Source organism: Myodes glareolus, chromosome 10 (genome assembly GCF_982192425.1).
Source record: "Myodes glareolus chromosome 10, mMyoGla1.1, whole genome shotgun sequence".
NCBI lineage: Eukaryota > Metazoa > Chordata > Mammalia > Rodentia > Cricetidae > Myodes > Myodes glareolus.
Genome location: NC_142035.1, coordinates 52859570 through 52876073, shown reverse-complemented (window position 1 = coordinate 52876073; position 16504 = coordinate 52859570). Strand labels below are relative to the sequence as shown.

General features: G+C 39.3%; 2 protein-coding genes across 4 annotated transcripts in view; one reads left to right on the top strand and one right to left on the bottom strand.

Moving 5' to 3' along the window:
- The window catches only part of Cops2 (COP9 signalosome subunit 2), a 29027-nt gene extending 18727 nt beyond the window's left edge, over positions 1-10300 (bottom strand). For both annotated transcript variants that reach the window (XM_048460039.3, XM_048460040.3), the window contains exons 1-2: positions 10143-10300; positions 899-1012 (exon numbers count right to left, since the gene is read on the bottom strand). In XM_048460039.3, the coding sequence (XP_048315996.3) occupies positions 899-1012; positions 10143-10196 (168 nt within the window). In that variant the 5' untranslated portion in view covers positions 10197-10300. The remainder of the gene's footprint in view (positions 1-898; positions 1013-10142) is intronic.
- Positions 10301-10370: 70 nt separating this feature from the next.
- Positions 10371-16504, top strand: part of Galk2 (galactokinase 2) — a 121251-nt gene continuing 115117 nt past the window's right edge. Inside the window, exon 1 of one of the 2 annotated variants that reach the window (XM_048460038.2) lies at positions 10371-10503. Coding sequence is in view for 1 of the 2 variants with exons in the window: in XM_048460036.3 (XP_048315993.3) it covers positions 10563-10582 (20 nt within the window). In the remaining variant the exon portion in view is untranslated. Of the gene's footprint in view, positions 10583-16504 lie in introns of both variants that reach the window. The other variant, XM_048460036.3, reaches the window with a different exon arrangement.

Sequence of the window (16504 nt, the reverse complement as noted above, 5' to 3'; positions counted from 1 at the left end):
ATATATATATCAATATATAAACAATATATAAGTATCTTAATCAGAGGTAGAAGTGTACAATGCAATATGGTAAAATATACATATATCAATACAATATATATATGTCAATACATAAAAATGTTTTAAACAGAGGTAGAAGCATGCATGCCTAAAATAGTCAACATAATTTAAGTTTGTATCAATATATAAGAATCAATACCAATATATTTGTCTAAAAGCAATAACTCACAAGTACAAAGCTATTATCCCATAATCCAATTATCCCTCTTTTTTTTTAATTTTATTTTTTTATGTTTTAAGGGGTTATTTATTTTGGGGGGTAAAACTTACATACACCATAAACCGTCAGGAAGGGAGCCTAGTCGCAGGAGCCGGGAGCAAGCACCGGAACCAAGAGAGCCTGGTCCGGATATGCTTCTCTTTTTAAAAGAGAAATATACCACGCCCCAGTGGGCTGGTATTTCAGCAGCTATTGGCTGACGGAGCAGAAGTCGCTCCCCGCTGCACTGTGGGCTCGTATTTCAGTGACTATTGGTTGAGGCAGCGGAAGTTACTCCCACAACACACTTCCTCCTCTAAGGCCACACCACTTAATCCTACCCAAGAGTCCCCAAGTGGGGACCAAACATTCAAACATATGAGCCCACGAGGGCCATTCTCATCCACACTGGTCTACCGAGACGGAAAGAATCCCAGTGACATGCTCCGGCCAATATGGCTTCCTTGCTATGAGGGACATCCTAGAGTGAACAGAAATAAATACTTCCATCCTTGTTTTTGGTCAGATACTTGGTCACAGCAATGAGAAAAGTAACTAATATAGCATCATTAAAAACAAACAAACAAAAGCAAAAAACCCTCAAAACTTCAAGACATAAAATCATTTGAAAATATAAACCTTTTGAAAGCTGCTCAGTGCTGCTTTTGGGTCATCTTCTTTCAATGCTTTGGAATTATAGTACTGATTTTCCAAATCCACATTGGGCTCAGAGTTACTATCTTCGGAGTACTCCTGTATATTGGAAAAAGAGATAATAAATGAAAAAAAGAAACTCACAAATGGCACTATAAAAAGTGAATACTGCTAGGATAAAAAAATTATTTTTGTATAAAATAAAACCTTGAACACCGACCCTATTTAAAAATGGCAAAGGAATAAAGTAGACAGTAAGATAGAAGTTACTTGTCTAGATCAAAATCAGCACTCCCAAAGGCGGGAAGGGGCACAGTGAGCAAAGAATGCTTCTATGCAAGCATGAAGATACGAGCTCAAACTCCCAACATGAATGTAAAGAACCAGGCATAACTGTGTAAGTACCTGTAATTCTAGTTCATGTGGAGGGGTGAAATGGGCAGAGAGAGGAGGATTGCTGGGGCTTGAGGCTACCAGTCTAGCCCTAGGTTCAGTGAGAAGAGGAAACCTGACAGCATCCTCTCACTTCCACATGTATCCACTCACACATGTGCACATACTACACATACACACCACACAGAGACACATTAAGTTAAAAAAATACAACAACTTCTGTGAAACTAATGAGTATTTTGTAATCTTCATTAATACATTAAAATCTTAACTATTTAACCTTTACTTATATTGTTTGTTGGTCTTTTTTTGTTTTGTTTTTCGAGGCAGAATTTCTCTCTGTAGCCCTGGCTGTCTTGGGAGTCACTATGTAGACAAGACTGGCCTTGAACTCAGAGGTACAACAACCTCTGCCTCCTGAGTGCTGCTACTAAAGGTGTGCACCACCCCCACTTAGCTTATACTGTTTCTTATAACACTTGCTTTTTTTTTGAAAGCAAGCTTTCACTTCTGTTGTATTGTTTCTCAGTAAGAACTGAATTTATATGGTGAAAAACCCTTCCCACTTCTACAACTTCTACAGCTCCTGCCTTTCAGCCTACTTATCTGTATGTTAAAAAGTTATGTGGACTGTGGAAATGGCCTGACAGGTGTGTGTGCAGGTCAGAGCATGGCCTGTCAGTGCCTCTCCTTCCACAGAAATTCCAGGATTGAAATCAGGCTGTCAGGCTCTGTGGCAAGCGCTAACCATCTCACCGGTCCAAAAGTATAATTTTAGATGGCCACAAAACAAAGATCATTTTCTCCTCACCTACAAGTCATTACTTGTAGAATATTAGGGTTGTTTTAAATTCAAATATAGTTTATTTCTTCAAAAAATACACATGGAATATTGTAAAGGCAGGGGCATGCAGAGTTTCACTGAGCACAATGTTTAGGAAGCTCAGAAATACTTCAAGATGGCCTTTTCAGTGGCCTTGCAATGCATGTCCTCTGCAGAATGAGAACACAAACGTCACTCATTCTCACAGACTAAAGACCTAAGTTCAGTTAGGCTTAACACTTGAAACTCCACTGCAACACTTCCTTTAGGGACAAGACCAGACTCGGTAAACATATTTCATAATGAGTCATTTTCTTCTTAACTCTTGTCATTTAGAAAAACTAAGAGAGGTTAAAAAAAAACCAAACAAATTACTAGAGAAGAAACAAACCAACTGTCTATCACAGTGACAGAGGTTGTAACAGTAACAGTCCAAGCTGGGTTTGAAAGACAGATGGACCCACTGCCTAGAAGACAGTGGTAAGAGCACAGTGCAGGCAAGAGCGGCACACAACACGAGGCAACACAACAAGCACTCACAGCAACACTCCCAGACACCCCAACGCCTTGCTCTTCAGCCACACACTTCTCCATCACAGAAAGTTCACCAGCCCTCCTGGTCTCCTTCTCAACCCTAAAGTCCGACCTCCTGTAAGAAGGATAACCTGCACAAAATGTCTATTATCTAGTATATTTAATAAAAAATGACTTCCTGTTGCTCGCAAACTAAGGTGAAAGTAGTAAAAATTTGACACCTGCCCATATCCAGCATCTCCTACAGAACTCCTCCCTCCCATTGCTGCAGCCACCCTGGCCTTGCTCACAACTGCTCAGACTTCTTCACCTCTACACGCTGTTTTTCTCTGTGCACTTCTCATCTGGATATCTAGGATCTGGCTTTTTAAAATGTGGGTTACGATTTATGCAGCTAGGGGGTGGGGCAGGGCACACAACACGGGGACAGATGGATGGGACCTAAATGTGATGAGGGGATGCCACAAAAAATTCAATAGCAAAAGATATCTGAATACATTAATTACAAAATTAATAAGAACCCAAGCATTTCTGTCAGCACTAACCAGATTACACAGGGTGACACCACTGCAACCTGGCCTGTGAACATAAAAACAGGCACTTTGCACTGCACATGTCAATGAACAATGTCTCAAACACCTTGGCTCAGACTTGACTAGTCTCTGTTATGAACTGCAGTGTATATGCCTCACATATGGCCCTCTGCTCTAATAGAAGCCAACAGTCTAATTACAGAGAAGAAAGTCTTTAGTACTACTCTACAGACATCTCTCTGTAGTCATCAAATTAGTATACCTTTGGATTGTATTGTTAGGACTTCTGATTTTTAAAATTGCTGTTTAATTCACTAACTTATTGCATTAAAAAAATCAATAAGTGCAGACTTCCCAGCAGTTTTCAAAACGGACCAAAACATACTTATGTCATTTTATATGTATTTATGTGAAGCAGTAATGTCAGGATTGATGATCACAGATCAAAGCTATCAATCAATTGTGGAAAACAGAGAAGATGCTGTCATCTGTGTGTGTCCTACACTCAAAACTCATCTTGCTGTACCAAAAAATTAACTTTTGGCAACCCAAATCACCCGAATGCAGCCCTGAATCTAAAATGAAAGAAAAATAATTCTGATTGCCATATTACAAAAAGTGTAAGATTCTGGACTCTTATTCAGTGCTCATTTATTTTGGCTTTTAGCCGAAAACATAAAAAACAAAACAAAAAAACCAAAATCAGATCAGGATCAAGAAGGGAAAGGCAAAGAGCACAGTCCATGGCAGAGCTAAATCAAGGACTTTCCAGCAGTGAGGAAACAGAAAATACTTTAGAGGCGCCAAAGAGATTAGCTTGAGTTACCATATACCCTGAGACAATTATGACACGGCTGAGAACAAGTTCTTTATATCTCCTGCCATACTGTCAGTGTGCCTTCTTAGTCATAAAACAGCCCACTGGCTTCTCATTTCTTAGAGCTGGTTAAAAGACAATGGATGCTTGAGCTCAAGTAGTAGAATGAAGAAAAAAGAAAAGAGAATGTGGTTAAGAACACAAGATGTAAATGTAAAAAGATCACCTCATGAGTACTGGTAAAGGAAAACAAAGATAACTACAAAGATTACTAATGGCTTGGTAACATAAGATAACCAGAGTAGAGAATTAGATGCATTAAATACTGCTAACTGATTTGTTTCTGCCAACTGAATAACAATTTGTAGATGTTTCAATGAATTGCTTTTTGTAGAACCCAAAATTTCAGTCTATTTGGGAATATCCTTAATAAAATATCAGATATGATAAAATTCTAGTTAATCATTTGAGTTTCAACTATCCAAACTTAACCCCCCCAAGTTAACATGTACTAATTTGTAATCTATGGTGTAAATAGGATCCATCTTTTATTCAACCCAGACTTTCATTTTCAGATAAAATTTCCATGGAGAGACAAAAATCAATGTGACCTTGGATCAAGTTCTCATTCTCAAATGTTTTCTTTGGATTTAAGGATGTTATTGTCCCAATGCTTTCCCTTGTCTGCTAAGTTTGGGGGTTCCTATAGGAGGCTTCCATTTCTTCCTGAAGCCCAGGCATTCATAAGAAATACAATGCCCAAGTGCAAATTCATTTTGGATGCTCAGAGTTTACAAACAAACTTACCATAATATATTTCAAAAATGTTTTATTATGAACTAAAAGTATTTATATTACTGATGATTCAACTCACAAATTAATGGATTCAATTTTATCATTACCATGCAAGAACTGTCAATTGCTAATCTAGTTATACTTGTTTAAAACTGAAATTCTTTACACAAAGTATAACGATAAACTAATAGGCCTTTTTGAAAATTCACAAAAACTTTTATTCTAAATTAGTATTATTCTTTGACTGTAGTTTTAAGAGGCAGTGCCCAACAATACTGATGTGGATTATAGTAACACTTTTTGAAGAAAACTACCTTTATTGGAGTGTTTGTTTTTAGTGAACTGCTTTTAACCTAAGATAGTATTACCCAGTTTAACAGTGTACCTTGTCAATATAGTTTTCAATTATAGTTTTAAAAAATATTTATTTTATGTGCTTTTAGTGTTTGAATTTATGTATGCATGTGCATCACGTGCATGTCTGGTGCTGCAGAGGACAGAAGATATCGGATCCCCTAGAACTGGAGTTACAGACAGTCATAAGCCACCGCATGGGTGCTGGGAATTGAACTCAGGTCCTCTACAAGAGCAACCAATGCTCTTAACCTCTGAGTCATCTTTCTAGCCTCAGTTTTCTTTTTTAAATTACCTATTTTTTTTAAAAAGAATATTGCAGACTAAAACCAGGTCAAATAGTTATCAACAGGAAAGCAGTCAAACAAAATACAGTACCTCCACACCATCTCTGGGACTGTAAAAAGAGCAGTGAACTGGCAAAAAGGCTCAGTGAGTAAAGGTGCTTGCTGATAAGCTTGACAACTGGGATTTTAGCTTAAATCCACATAGTGGGAAAGAACAGGCTCCCACACGTTGTCAATTGACCTCCTCGGGCACGATGTAGCACACTAAGTAAATACAATACTTGTAAAAATATTTATAAAAGTAAATTTGCATCTCTTAGATAAATTAAGAGTAATACATAAACTATATCCTGATTAAATAGATGAAGGAGACACAGATGTTTAACACAGTTGCTTATGAGGGTGTAATAAGAACTGGGCAGATGAAGACTGAGTGTACAAAATTTTAGGTCTGTGCATGCAAGCGTATCCATGGCAAGAGATTCTGTCGGATATATTCTGTAGCTAAATCTCATCCTCCACCCAAACAGACACAAAAAGCAAAATCTGAGGGCATTAAAATATAGTAAACCTAGAAAAAAAAACACCAATAACTATTCATTCACGAATGCCAACTATGAGTTAGACCAAGGAAACACTAGACTCACAGTTTGGTGAAACTATTCTATCTTTTTTTTTTAATATTTATTTATTTATTATGTATACAATATTCTGTCATTGTGTATGCCTGCAGACCAGAAGAGGGCACCAGACCCCATTACAGATGGTTGTGAGCCACCATGTGGTTGCTGGGAATTGAACTCAGGACCTTTGGAAGAGCAGGCAATGCTCTTAACCTCTGAGCCATCTCTCCAGCCCGAAACTATTCTATCTTAAAGACAGTAGTTTCTATGTAATTCATTTAAATAATTATACTCAAATATAAATACCCTGACTACAGAACAGAATTTTAGAGAATAACTTTGGAAATAAAGTCAGTTTGCTTAAATTATTTCTAGAACTGTTAGATGGATCAGAGGTAGGGGAGAAACAACTTCCCCAAGTTGTCCTCTGAATTCTACATGTGCATCATGGCACACGTAAGTACAGAAATAAAAATTTAAACATGCAAGAAATATTATTAGAAGCACTAAGTAACTTTATGGTACAATTGTTAAAGTACTTAATCATACTACTATATCAATTGTGGAATTAATGAATGGCAGTGGTCTATCTCTTACCTCTATAATACTACATGGGTTAATACTGCTTAGAAAATACCCTCTTCTGCCAATAATTAAAATAAAAAAGACTGCAAAAATAAGAGGTCAAGTGTACTGAACTTTTACATTTATTCTTTAACAATTTCCTCTTTAAGTACTGGACATAAATCATTGTTTACCAGCTTGAACAAAAATAGTATGGAAGGGACTGAAGAAATAATTGAAGGGTTGCGAGCACTTGCTGCTCTTGTAGAGGACCCATGTTTGGTTCCCAGCATGTTCCATGTTTGTGGCTCACTGGCTCGCACACATCTATACTTTAGTTCCAAGGGATTTAACACCCTCTTTTGACCTCTTTGGTCACCAGGCAGGTTCTCAGTACCCAGGTATGCACTCATACACAGGTAAAACACTCATACAATTAAGTAAAAATAGTATGGAGACAGATTTTTAATTTTCAGGACCATTTCTGGCCATCTATTTCCACTATGCCTTACAAATACAAAAGGTGGTTTAGGGCATTAAAATATCTGTGGACAAAAGATAAAGACATCCTGAGTATCACTGTGGTCAGAAATACTCATAGTGCTGTTAACATTTGTTGTGGGACATTTGTACACTGTGTAAAGATGTACTGCTGTGACTAGTGTAATAAAAAGCTGTACTGCCAATAACTAAACAGGAGAGACAGGCAGGACTTCCAGGCAGAGAGAGGAAACTCCAGATGAATCTAGGCACACGACAGATGCCAGCCAGAACTGGAATGAGTCGGACACACAAAATGGGATAGAGATAGAAGCCACAGGATAGAACAAGATTAATAAAAATATGAGTTAATTTAAGTTATATGAACTAGTTGAAAATAAGGCTAAGCTAAAGGTCAAGTTCTCATAATTAGTAAGTCTCCTTGTTATTTGTGAGGTGGTGGCCCAAAGAAAAATCTGCCTACAAACATTTTAATTAATGAGTTAATTCAAACAGAGTCATGTAGTTCAGTCCAACTCAGTATGTAACCAAGAATGGCCTTGAGCCCCTTATCCTTCTGCCACTCTTACCACCCAAGTGATGTAGGATGAGACGAATGCTACCACACCAAGTCCATGTGATGTAGGATGAGAAGTATGCTACCACATCGAGTCCATGTGGGGCTAAAAGCCAAACCTGGGGCTTCTGAAATGTGAGGGCAGCACTCTAGCAAGTGAGCTATATCTCCAGCTCCACTTAATAAATAAAATGAAGAGAGAGCCAATGTTTTAGCAAACACATTAAAAAAAAAAAAGAGGGAAAGAAAACAATTCTAGGTTGGCCTGGTGCTTCAAGTCTGCCATCTTCCAAGTTCAGGGCCACCCTAGGCAAACTAGTGAGACTCTGTCTTAAAAATTAAGAAGAGGTAGAGAGAAACCTCCTTAAGACAGCACGTGACTCCTGTAGACTTTCTAAAAAGGAAACAGAAAAAGATATAGGCAAAATAATTACTCAAATAAAAGAAAAACACCTCTACCGACTGTGGAATGACAGTCATTCTTATCCTTTTCAACACATTCTGATTAAAGGGTACAGACTAGTAAATGAGAGGAAATTACGTGAAAGATGTCATGCTGCTAAAATGTTAACTGTTAGTAAAAGGGGTAGAGCAGTTCCCACTACTTGACATGTGACTGGGAACCTAGAATGTATCTACAAGAGGAATGGATGAGAAGAACTTTTTAACAGAATGCTTGAGGAAGAAAAAATAATCAAAATCTCATTTATTTTCGCAATAGTGGAAAAATCTTACCTCTTTCTGTTAATGTTTTTAACACCTGAAGCAACTGCATACTTAACTTTATTATACTGTGCATGTAGTAGGCCTTGAAAAGCAGGGAAGCAGCCAAGTACAAACACTGTATGTCTAATTAAAAAGCTTCCAAGCTGGGTGTGGTGATGCATGCCTTTACTTCCAACACCTGGGATGCAAGACTGAGTCCCGAGCAAGCCATGGCTACACTGTGAGACCCTAACAGAAACTAGTGAAGTGTAACAGAGTATTTCAGAAGAGTCTCATCTTCATTCCTATATTGTATCTTCAAGTTAATCCTAGTGCGAATAGTCATTCATTTAAAAATTCATGTACTTAACAGATTATTATCAGGAAAGGAGATAAGGAAAAAGATTTTAAAGACACTACAAGCTAAAATTACAAACATCCGAAAGAAACACTTGACAATTTAAAAACTACCTGCAATAGAAATAAAAGCAAAACAAGAGAGAAAAGTTTAGTTATCGCAAGTAACATATTAAGGAGCTGGAGGTATCTGCTTACATACTGCCTGGAGCAACGCATGAATAAACACAACAAAATGCTACATTTAAGCAAATACTAAAATATCTACTATGATTCTCCAGTCAGAGCACTTCCCTCTTCTTTTTGCAAAATATGCCTTTCTGTAAAATGCAAAAATGAAAAAAAAATGGGAAATGATTTATGGATTCACACATACAAAGCAGTCACACTGTAACTCAAACCCCAAATATTCACGCTCTGAGGCTGTGGAACATTAAAAAATGAACCAGACTTCTCAAAGCATCTACTCCACCACTTTCCCAAAATGCAACACGACCGTAATTCCCAAGGACCAAACAAAATGCTTCTCAATTAGGAAACAAAACTGACGATAATATGGGGCTCAAGAGCATGGCTCCTAACTCTCACACAGATGTACGTTTTCTGACTATCAACATAATAATAAACAAGGGTTCAGTTTAAAAAACCTGTAGGTTCATTTACAAATTAAACCTTAAATAAAAAAGAAATCACACCATCAAACTAGGCAGGTTTGTTTACTTCTATCCTGTTGATTCAAACACTGATGCAGAGAAATTTCTTAAATCAAGGAAAAAAGTCATTGGTTTCGATTCCCTTAATCTTTACCTCTCCCCAGCCCAATCAAACAAAAAGCAAACCCTTCTTCTCAGCTTGTCATATTTTAGAGAACAGAACAAGCAGTTTAACTACTTTCTCCGCTTCTATTTTTGCTCTGAACCTTTACCTGGGACCCAAACTGACCCTGGACTAGACTCTTAAGCTGTTTTCGGGAGACTCCCGAGTTTCGCAGTCAGGTCTGGGAGCAGGATGGATGCCCCCCACCTCCTAGTTTTCAGTCTCCCAGCATCTGGCACAGGCTCAGGTCCAGGGTGAAGAAGAGGTGGGCCTGCGGGGCCCCAGACCTCAGCGCCGGGTTTCGGCGGCTCAGCGGAGGGCAGGGAGGCGTCGAGAACAGGCCGCAGCCGGCCACCTGCGCCCTCCCCGGACCCCGAGGCCTGGGAGGACCGCCGCCCCCCTCCCTCTCTTCCCAGGCCCGACAGGCCCGCGGCGCCCGGCGAGGAGGGAACCCCGTCACCGTGCAGGGCGGACCGGGGCCGCCGCGCCCCGGGGGAAAGTTGCAGCTCCTCGGTCTCGGCCCCGCCGCCACACCCCACTTCCAGCCCTGGGCCCTTTCCCCGGGCCTCACCAGGTCGTAGTCCTCTTCATCATCGCACATGAAATCATCCTCCATGTCAGACATCTTGGCCGGAGGGGGGAGGGGGGAAGGAGAAATTAGAGACAGCCTCCTCCCACAGTCCTCCGCGGCCCAGGAGCGTCACTCCTGGTTCTCCCCGCCTTCCGGTCTCTCCTAGCGAAGCTATGCGCATTCCGGAACCAAAGAGCTCGCCTTTGAGACGATTTACACGGCGTCCAAAAGGAGCGCACAGTTCGTTCTTCCTGCGCGACAGTTGGTGCTTTAGTAACTAAGCATAGCAACTGGCAAATCGGGCGCTGCGGGTCCTATCTGAGGGGCTTCGGAAACCTTCTAGCAGATTCCAGCGTCCTAGGTGAGGGGACAGTCTCTTTCCTTGCCTGGGACTCTGGAACCGTCTCTTTCTAATGAAACATGCCCGTCCTATATGACAGGTAGTGTGCCTCTGCCATTGTTATATATGTATTTTTACTCCAAACCTTACGCAGGGTATATTTACAGCAACACAATTTTCACGTAATTTTATATTTGTAGTTGACAAAAAAATTGTGGATATCCCAATTTAGGTATGCATTAATCAGCTATTCAATTATTTAATGAATCGAACGGATTTTAACTACTTTCAGGACCAAATTGTATTAACAGTTGATGACAAGCTTTTAAAAATGTGTTATTTAAAAACATTAAAGTTCAGAATGAAGAAAAATTTAAAATAAGACAAACCTTGGGTTTTATTTTTATATATTTATTTATTTTTGACGTAACCCTCCAAATTCTGTACACTTCATTCCACAGATGCTATAGTTATAAAATGGATATAATCTTAGGAATTTTTCCCAATTGTGTATCTGTACAGATCAGCTAAACACGCCCAAACCTCCAGAGATAAAGAACTTTTATCTTCATCTGGTCCAGCTGATGTTGAGCACAGTTTAGCATTAACATTCGCGCCATTGTGTTGAATCCTTAAAACCCCAGCTTGGGTGTGCTCCAGTAACTTCTGGAGTTGTGCCTGATCTTGTGCCAGTTTTCGTCTGAATCCACTGGGGAACAGGATCATTTTGTTTTTGTTTCTAGGCCAGGAATTACTTGGTTCTGAAAATCTTGTGAGAAGACACGTCGAGAAACAGTCAGGCATGACAGTGGTTGTGTGACTTCTATATTGAACATACTGTGAAAAATTTATTGCTATACTTTCAGAATGTTACAAAAATGAGTCTTTAAACAATTTTGCTTTGAATATCATTAACATTGCTTTTTTTTTGTATTTTTTGAACTGAGGAGAGAACTCAGCCTTGTGTCAGGTAAATGCTCTATTGCTGAACTACTCCTCTAGCCTGACACTTACTTGTTTCTTAGGAAAATATTGCAAGAAGAAATTTCTGCCTAGTTTACAAAAGTAATCATTCAAAATAACATCTTTTTGGTCCTAGTTTTTCTAACAATAGTATCCCCTTACCTGTAACCACATAGTTTTCTAATAGCCTTTTCCTCTCAACATTTTATCATGAGGAATTCCAAATTGAAAATACATTTGAAAGGATGGAATAGTGGGCACAAATATACCAATTATCATTCTTAATGTTGTGTATTTTGTAACTGAAGGATGCATATAAAACAACACATTATTGTACAGCTATGTGCATTTCCTAAAATTGAGGACATTCTCTTATGCAAACAGCATAATCATTACAAAGTAGCCTGATGACCCTCTGATAGCATTTAATTTCCAGTCTTTGCTCAAAATTTCTCTACTGAATATAAAAATTTGGGTTTGGAATGTCTTTTAATCATCTTAGAAACAAAAATTTTTCAAAAGTACTGCATGAGTCTGTACATGTAATTTTAGAAAGCAAAGCTTTCCAATAAGTGTGATGACTGACTGTCCACCCCCGTTCATTGGGACAGGTCAGGCCTAGTGTGGTGACTGACTGTCGACCCAGTGCATTGGGACGGGTCAGGCCTAGTGTGACTGACTGTCCATCCCAGTTCATTGGGACAGGTCAGGCCTAGTGTGGTGACTGACTGTCCACCCAGCTCATTGGGATGGGTCAGCCTAGGCGCTCCTGATAGCACAGGAGTCCATAGCGCTCACTGCTCTGAGAGCTTAGGGTGATAAATCAGTTACTCTCCCAGTGCCTATCCTTTTCCCAAATCTCAAGACAGCTAAAAGTTTTATTCGTGCATAATTTTTAAATACAAATGATAGGACAGTGATTATTTGCTATGCTAATTGTTTACATTTATAAAATGGCATGCCTATTTACAGTGTATTTATCTGCATACTTTGCCATTTTTTTTAATTGTATAATGCCTTACTCATATAATGAGAAAAGACGAGTAATTTGGTACCTAGAAATACAAAGAAAATGGCAACTAAAATTTGAGCTTTGCATTTTCTTGGTGACACCCAGGTTTATTAACCCCAATCTGACAACTTGATAAGAGCTATTATTATATATCATTTTATTCAGTAATAAATAATTGATCATGTTTTAAACAGGTTGCTTTTGTTTAAAGTAGATGTTATGTTTTAAGTTTTTTATTTTATTTTATTAAGGATCTAATTTTTTATTTTAAATTATGTGTATGTGTCTGCACATGAGTGTGTGCAGATGTCAGAGGTATTGGGTCTCCCAAGAGTTGGAAGTCATAGGTACCTCTTTGTCATGAACACTGGGTCCTCTCCAACAGCAGCAAATGCTCCTAACCACTGAGCCTTTTCCACTGCCCGTTAAACTTGGTTTTAATTGTGTGCCTGTGTATGATGTGTTTGCTGTGTTTGTATGGGGCATCTGTGTGTGATCAGTTGTCTCCTCCCACCTTTACATGTTTCCAGGGACTAAACTCTGCTAGTCAGGCTTTTGAGACAAGAGCCTTTACCCACTGACCATCTCATTGGCCCCCAGATGTTTTTATTTTTATTTATTCTTACTGTTGACTATTTTCATAATTCTTTTTTATTGCTTTATAAATAATTCCCCAAATATTTTTAAAACAGCATTTGTTGAGGTGTAATTTATCTGTGTTATGGAAAGTTAAGCTGCACAAACTTCTCAAACAATTTGATAAATTTTGCCAACTATTTATACCTGTGAAATGATTATCATAAGAACTTAATGAGCATATTAAACTAAAAATGATCTTTATAGATTTCTTTATGAAATTCTTTGATGATCTGTATCTTCCTCCTCTTATGGTTTTCTTAGACCACTAGTGATTTATTGTTTGACATTGTAGATGAGTTTACAATTTCATCAACTTCATATGTAAATCAAAATAAAAATGATGTATTCTCATTTATCTGGCTTTTAAAAATCTATGTTGTTGCTTACATCAGTTGGTTGTTTGAATTAATTGCTATATGTTCTTTTTTGGATCTCCCATAATTATCTTTTTGTTAATGGATATGTGAGGTTTTTCAGCTCGTGGTTAATATAACTAAAATTACTGTGAACATTTGTGTGCACGTTGTTGTGTAAGCATGTGTGTAATGTGGTAGACTGATTCCAAGATGGCCTGTCATCCATGCCATCTGATAGTTCTTTATCCCTTGAGTGTGGTAGGCTATGACTTGCTCCTAATCAAAATGATGGAGAAAAGTTGACAAACATAGTCATATGTACATTATCACACTAAACACGATCAGGTCTTCCTAGCAGCAGACACTTGTCCTGTGCTGTCTTCAAGAAGCTCAAGTGCCCAAGTTGCTGATGGTTAAGCTTCATTGACTGTTTGTTTTCAAGACAGGGGTTCTCTCTCAGGCCCTGGAACTTGCTCTGTAGACCATGCTGACCTCAAACTCAGAGATCTGCCTTCCTCTGCCTCCTGAGTGCTGAGATGAAAGGTTTGCCCCACATGCCTGGCTGGTTAAGGTTTATTGTCAAATGAACACTCGGTTAGAAAACAAGCATCTGGATATGCCTGGGCGGGGGCTATCTACATTATCCATGTGCTCTTGGGTGTGAATCCTTCCCCAGTTGAGCCTCTTTGAAACAGAAGATCTCTCTAAGGCACACCCTTACTTTGGAGTGACAGAAATTGCGAGGTAATAAGTATGTATTACTTATTAGTACATATTACTAAATTTGTGGCAATGAAGTTATGAAGCAGTGGATACATACAAATAAATCTACAAGTGATGGTTGGGTCATACCAAAAGTGTATATTCAACTTTGTAAGAAATTCTCACGCTGTTTTCCTGGATAGTTCTACTATTTAGCCTACCTAGTGGCAATGCCCTAGTTGTCTATCTTGCCACCATTTAGTATGAGCTAGCCTAGTTAAATTTTAGCTGCTTTGTCAAGAGCATTGAACATTTTAGTGACTTTGATTTGCACTTCCTTTCGGCAGATGCCATGCGTGTGTGTGTGCACACGTGTGTGTGTGTGTTTCCATGTAACTGTACTTGACAGTTTTCTAGCACATTGACTGTCTATAAATTTTTGAATGTGACAACCATGACAAAGTTACCAGTGTCGAGCTTGTGAACCCTCATCCTCATTACACTTTCTGGACACATGGATATGGAACGTTCCTTATTCCCCTGGCCCTAATCGCTTTATTGAGACTGGAATCACATGTTTGGAGTCCCCATCTCCTTTATGGCAAATTCCCAGGTTTCTTGGGAGTGTCCAGGGCACGATTCATGAAACCCACTCTGTGGATGTGTTTGTTGATGTATTCTCAGGCCACCTCCTTGTTGATGGCGTGTTCCCTCTTGTCTCCACCCTTCTTTGTAGGAGTCATTCTTTCAGGCCTAAGTTGGAAGGACTCAATTTATTTATTTGATGAAAAACTTCTTCAGTTTTTTTACAAGATTGTTTATCTTATTACTCTTGCATGACAAGGATTATTTTTACTTTTTTGTGTTGTATCTAAGAAAGCTTTGCTACACTTTAGGACACTATTTGCTGATTTGTTTAACAGCAGGGTATAGGGGCCAGCTGGTAGTATATCTTATTGGAACAAATGCCTGCTGCCAAGCTTGATGACCTGAGTTCAATTCTTGGGACTCACATGATGGAAGAAGAGAACTGACTCCCATAAGTTGTTCTATGACCTCTGTGCCCATGCATACACACACTATATAATTTTAATTTAAAAGGTACAAGGTATCAATTTCTCTTGTGAATGTAATGTAAATATCTCCTGTCTCTCATCCCAGATAAGAAGAACTGGCATGCAGTCTTTATAAGCACACTGTTCTAAACCTTACTTCCCTCTCAGGGTCAAGAGATTTTCGTGCATAAATTTTATACAGGAAAAAGCTACTGACAGCCGGCAATCGAAGGACTGATGCCGTCACTCCCTCTCCACGTGACTGTCGGGATGTTTTCTGTTCTAGCCTTCACTGCCCCGTGCGATTGTCAGCCAAATAAACCTTTCCTTCCCTGTATTGCTTTTTTGTCAGGGCATTTTTATGACAGCCACAAAAAAGTAATACAGTACCCATGCTCAGTGTGACCTTAGATGTCTAGCTTCACCTGTTAGCCACTCTCATCCAGTCCTGCCTGTGTATTGAAAACTAATCTACCAGGCATTGTGCCAGGTGCTAAGGGCACCCATCCTGCCTCAAGTTGCTTACATGCAGTGGTACGGATAGTGAGGCAGCAATTAGACAGACAATACATTCATGAGAAAATAAATATGCAGGGTAACTTTTTACAGTTCAAAACAGTGATAGGATACATGTGGGATGGAATGCTTGTAATAGGGTCCCTGGGATTTCCCTAGGCAAAAGGAAAATGAGGGGCGAGCTGGATACTGAATGAAAACATGAAGACGTGATTGCTCCCAGGTATGGGTTGAGGAGGTTTATTGTAAAGGGAGAAAATAGCCAGAGGCATCTGGAAAGGTCCATACTGAACATGGCCATGGGGGACAGGTTGGGGACAGGCTAGAGAGGAAGAGAAGAGAGGGAGCAAAGACAATATCTGGATACCCAGAGACCAGGGGGCCCTTAGCCAAAATGGCTGAGGTTATAGAGGGATCAGAGGCTGGGGAAAAGAAGCCCAGCCCCTGGGCTGGAGAATTTAGCGGGGTGAGAAGGGGCGGGGTGAGAAGTGCTGGGAGAAGCCATGGCTACTGAGTGAGACTTGTCCCGGGTGTCTTTGAGACCTAACAGATACTAAGGGTTCCCTCTCCACACTAGTGGTGTTCTATGAAGGCCCTCTGAGTAAGTGCAAAGATATTTACATCTATTTTACGATGTTTACTTTGGAAATAAATTTAAATAAGCAATAGGTAAACATTCCATGGTCTTTGGGGCGATTTGCCGGACATTAAGGAAGAAAAACCCTAACTTAAAAAAATAAAAAGGAAGCCTGAGAGCGATCAGAAGACTTAAGTGTGTG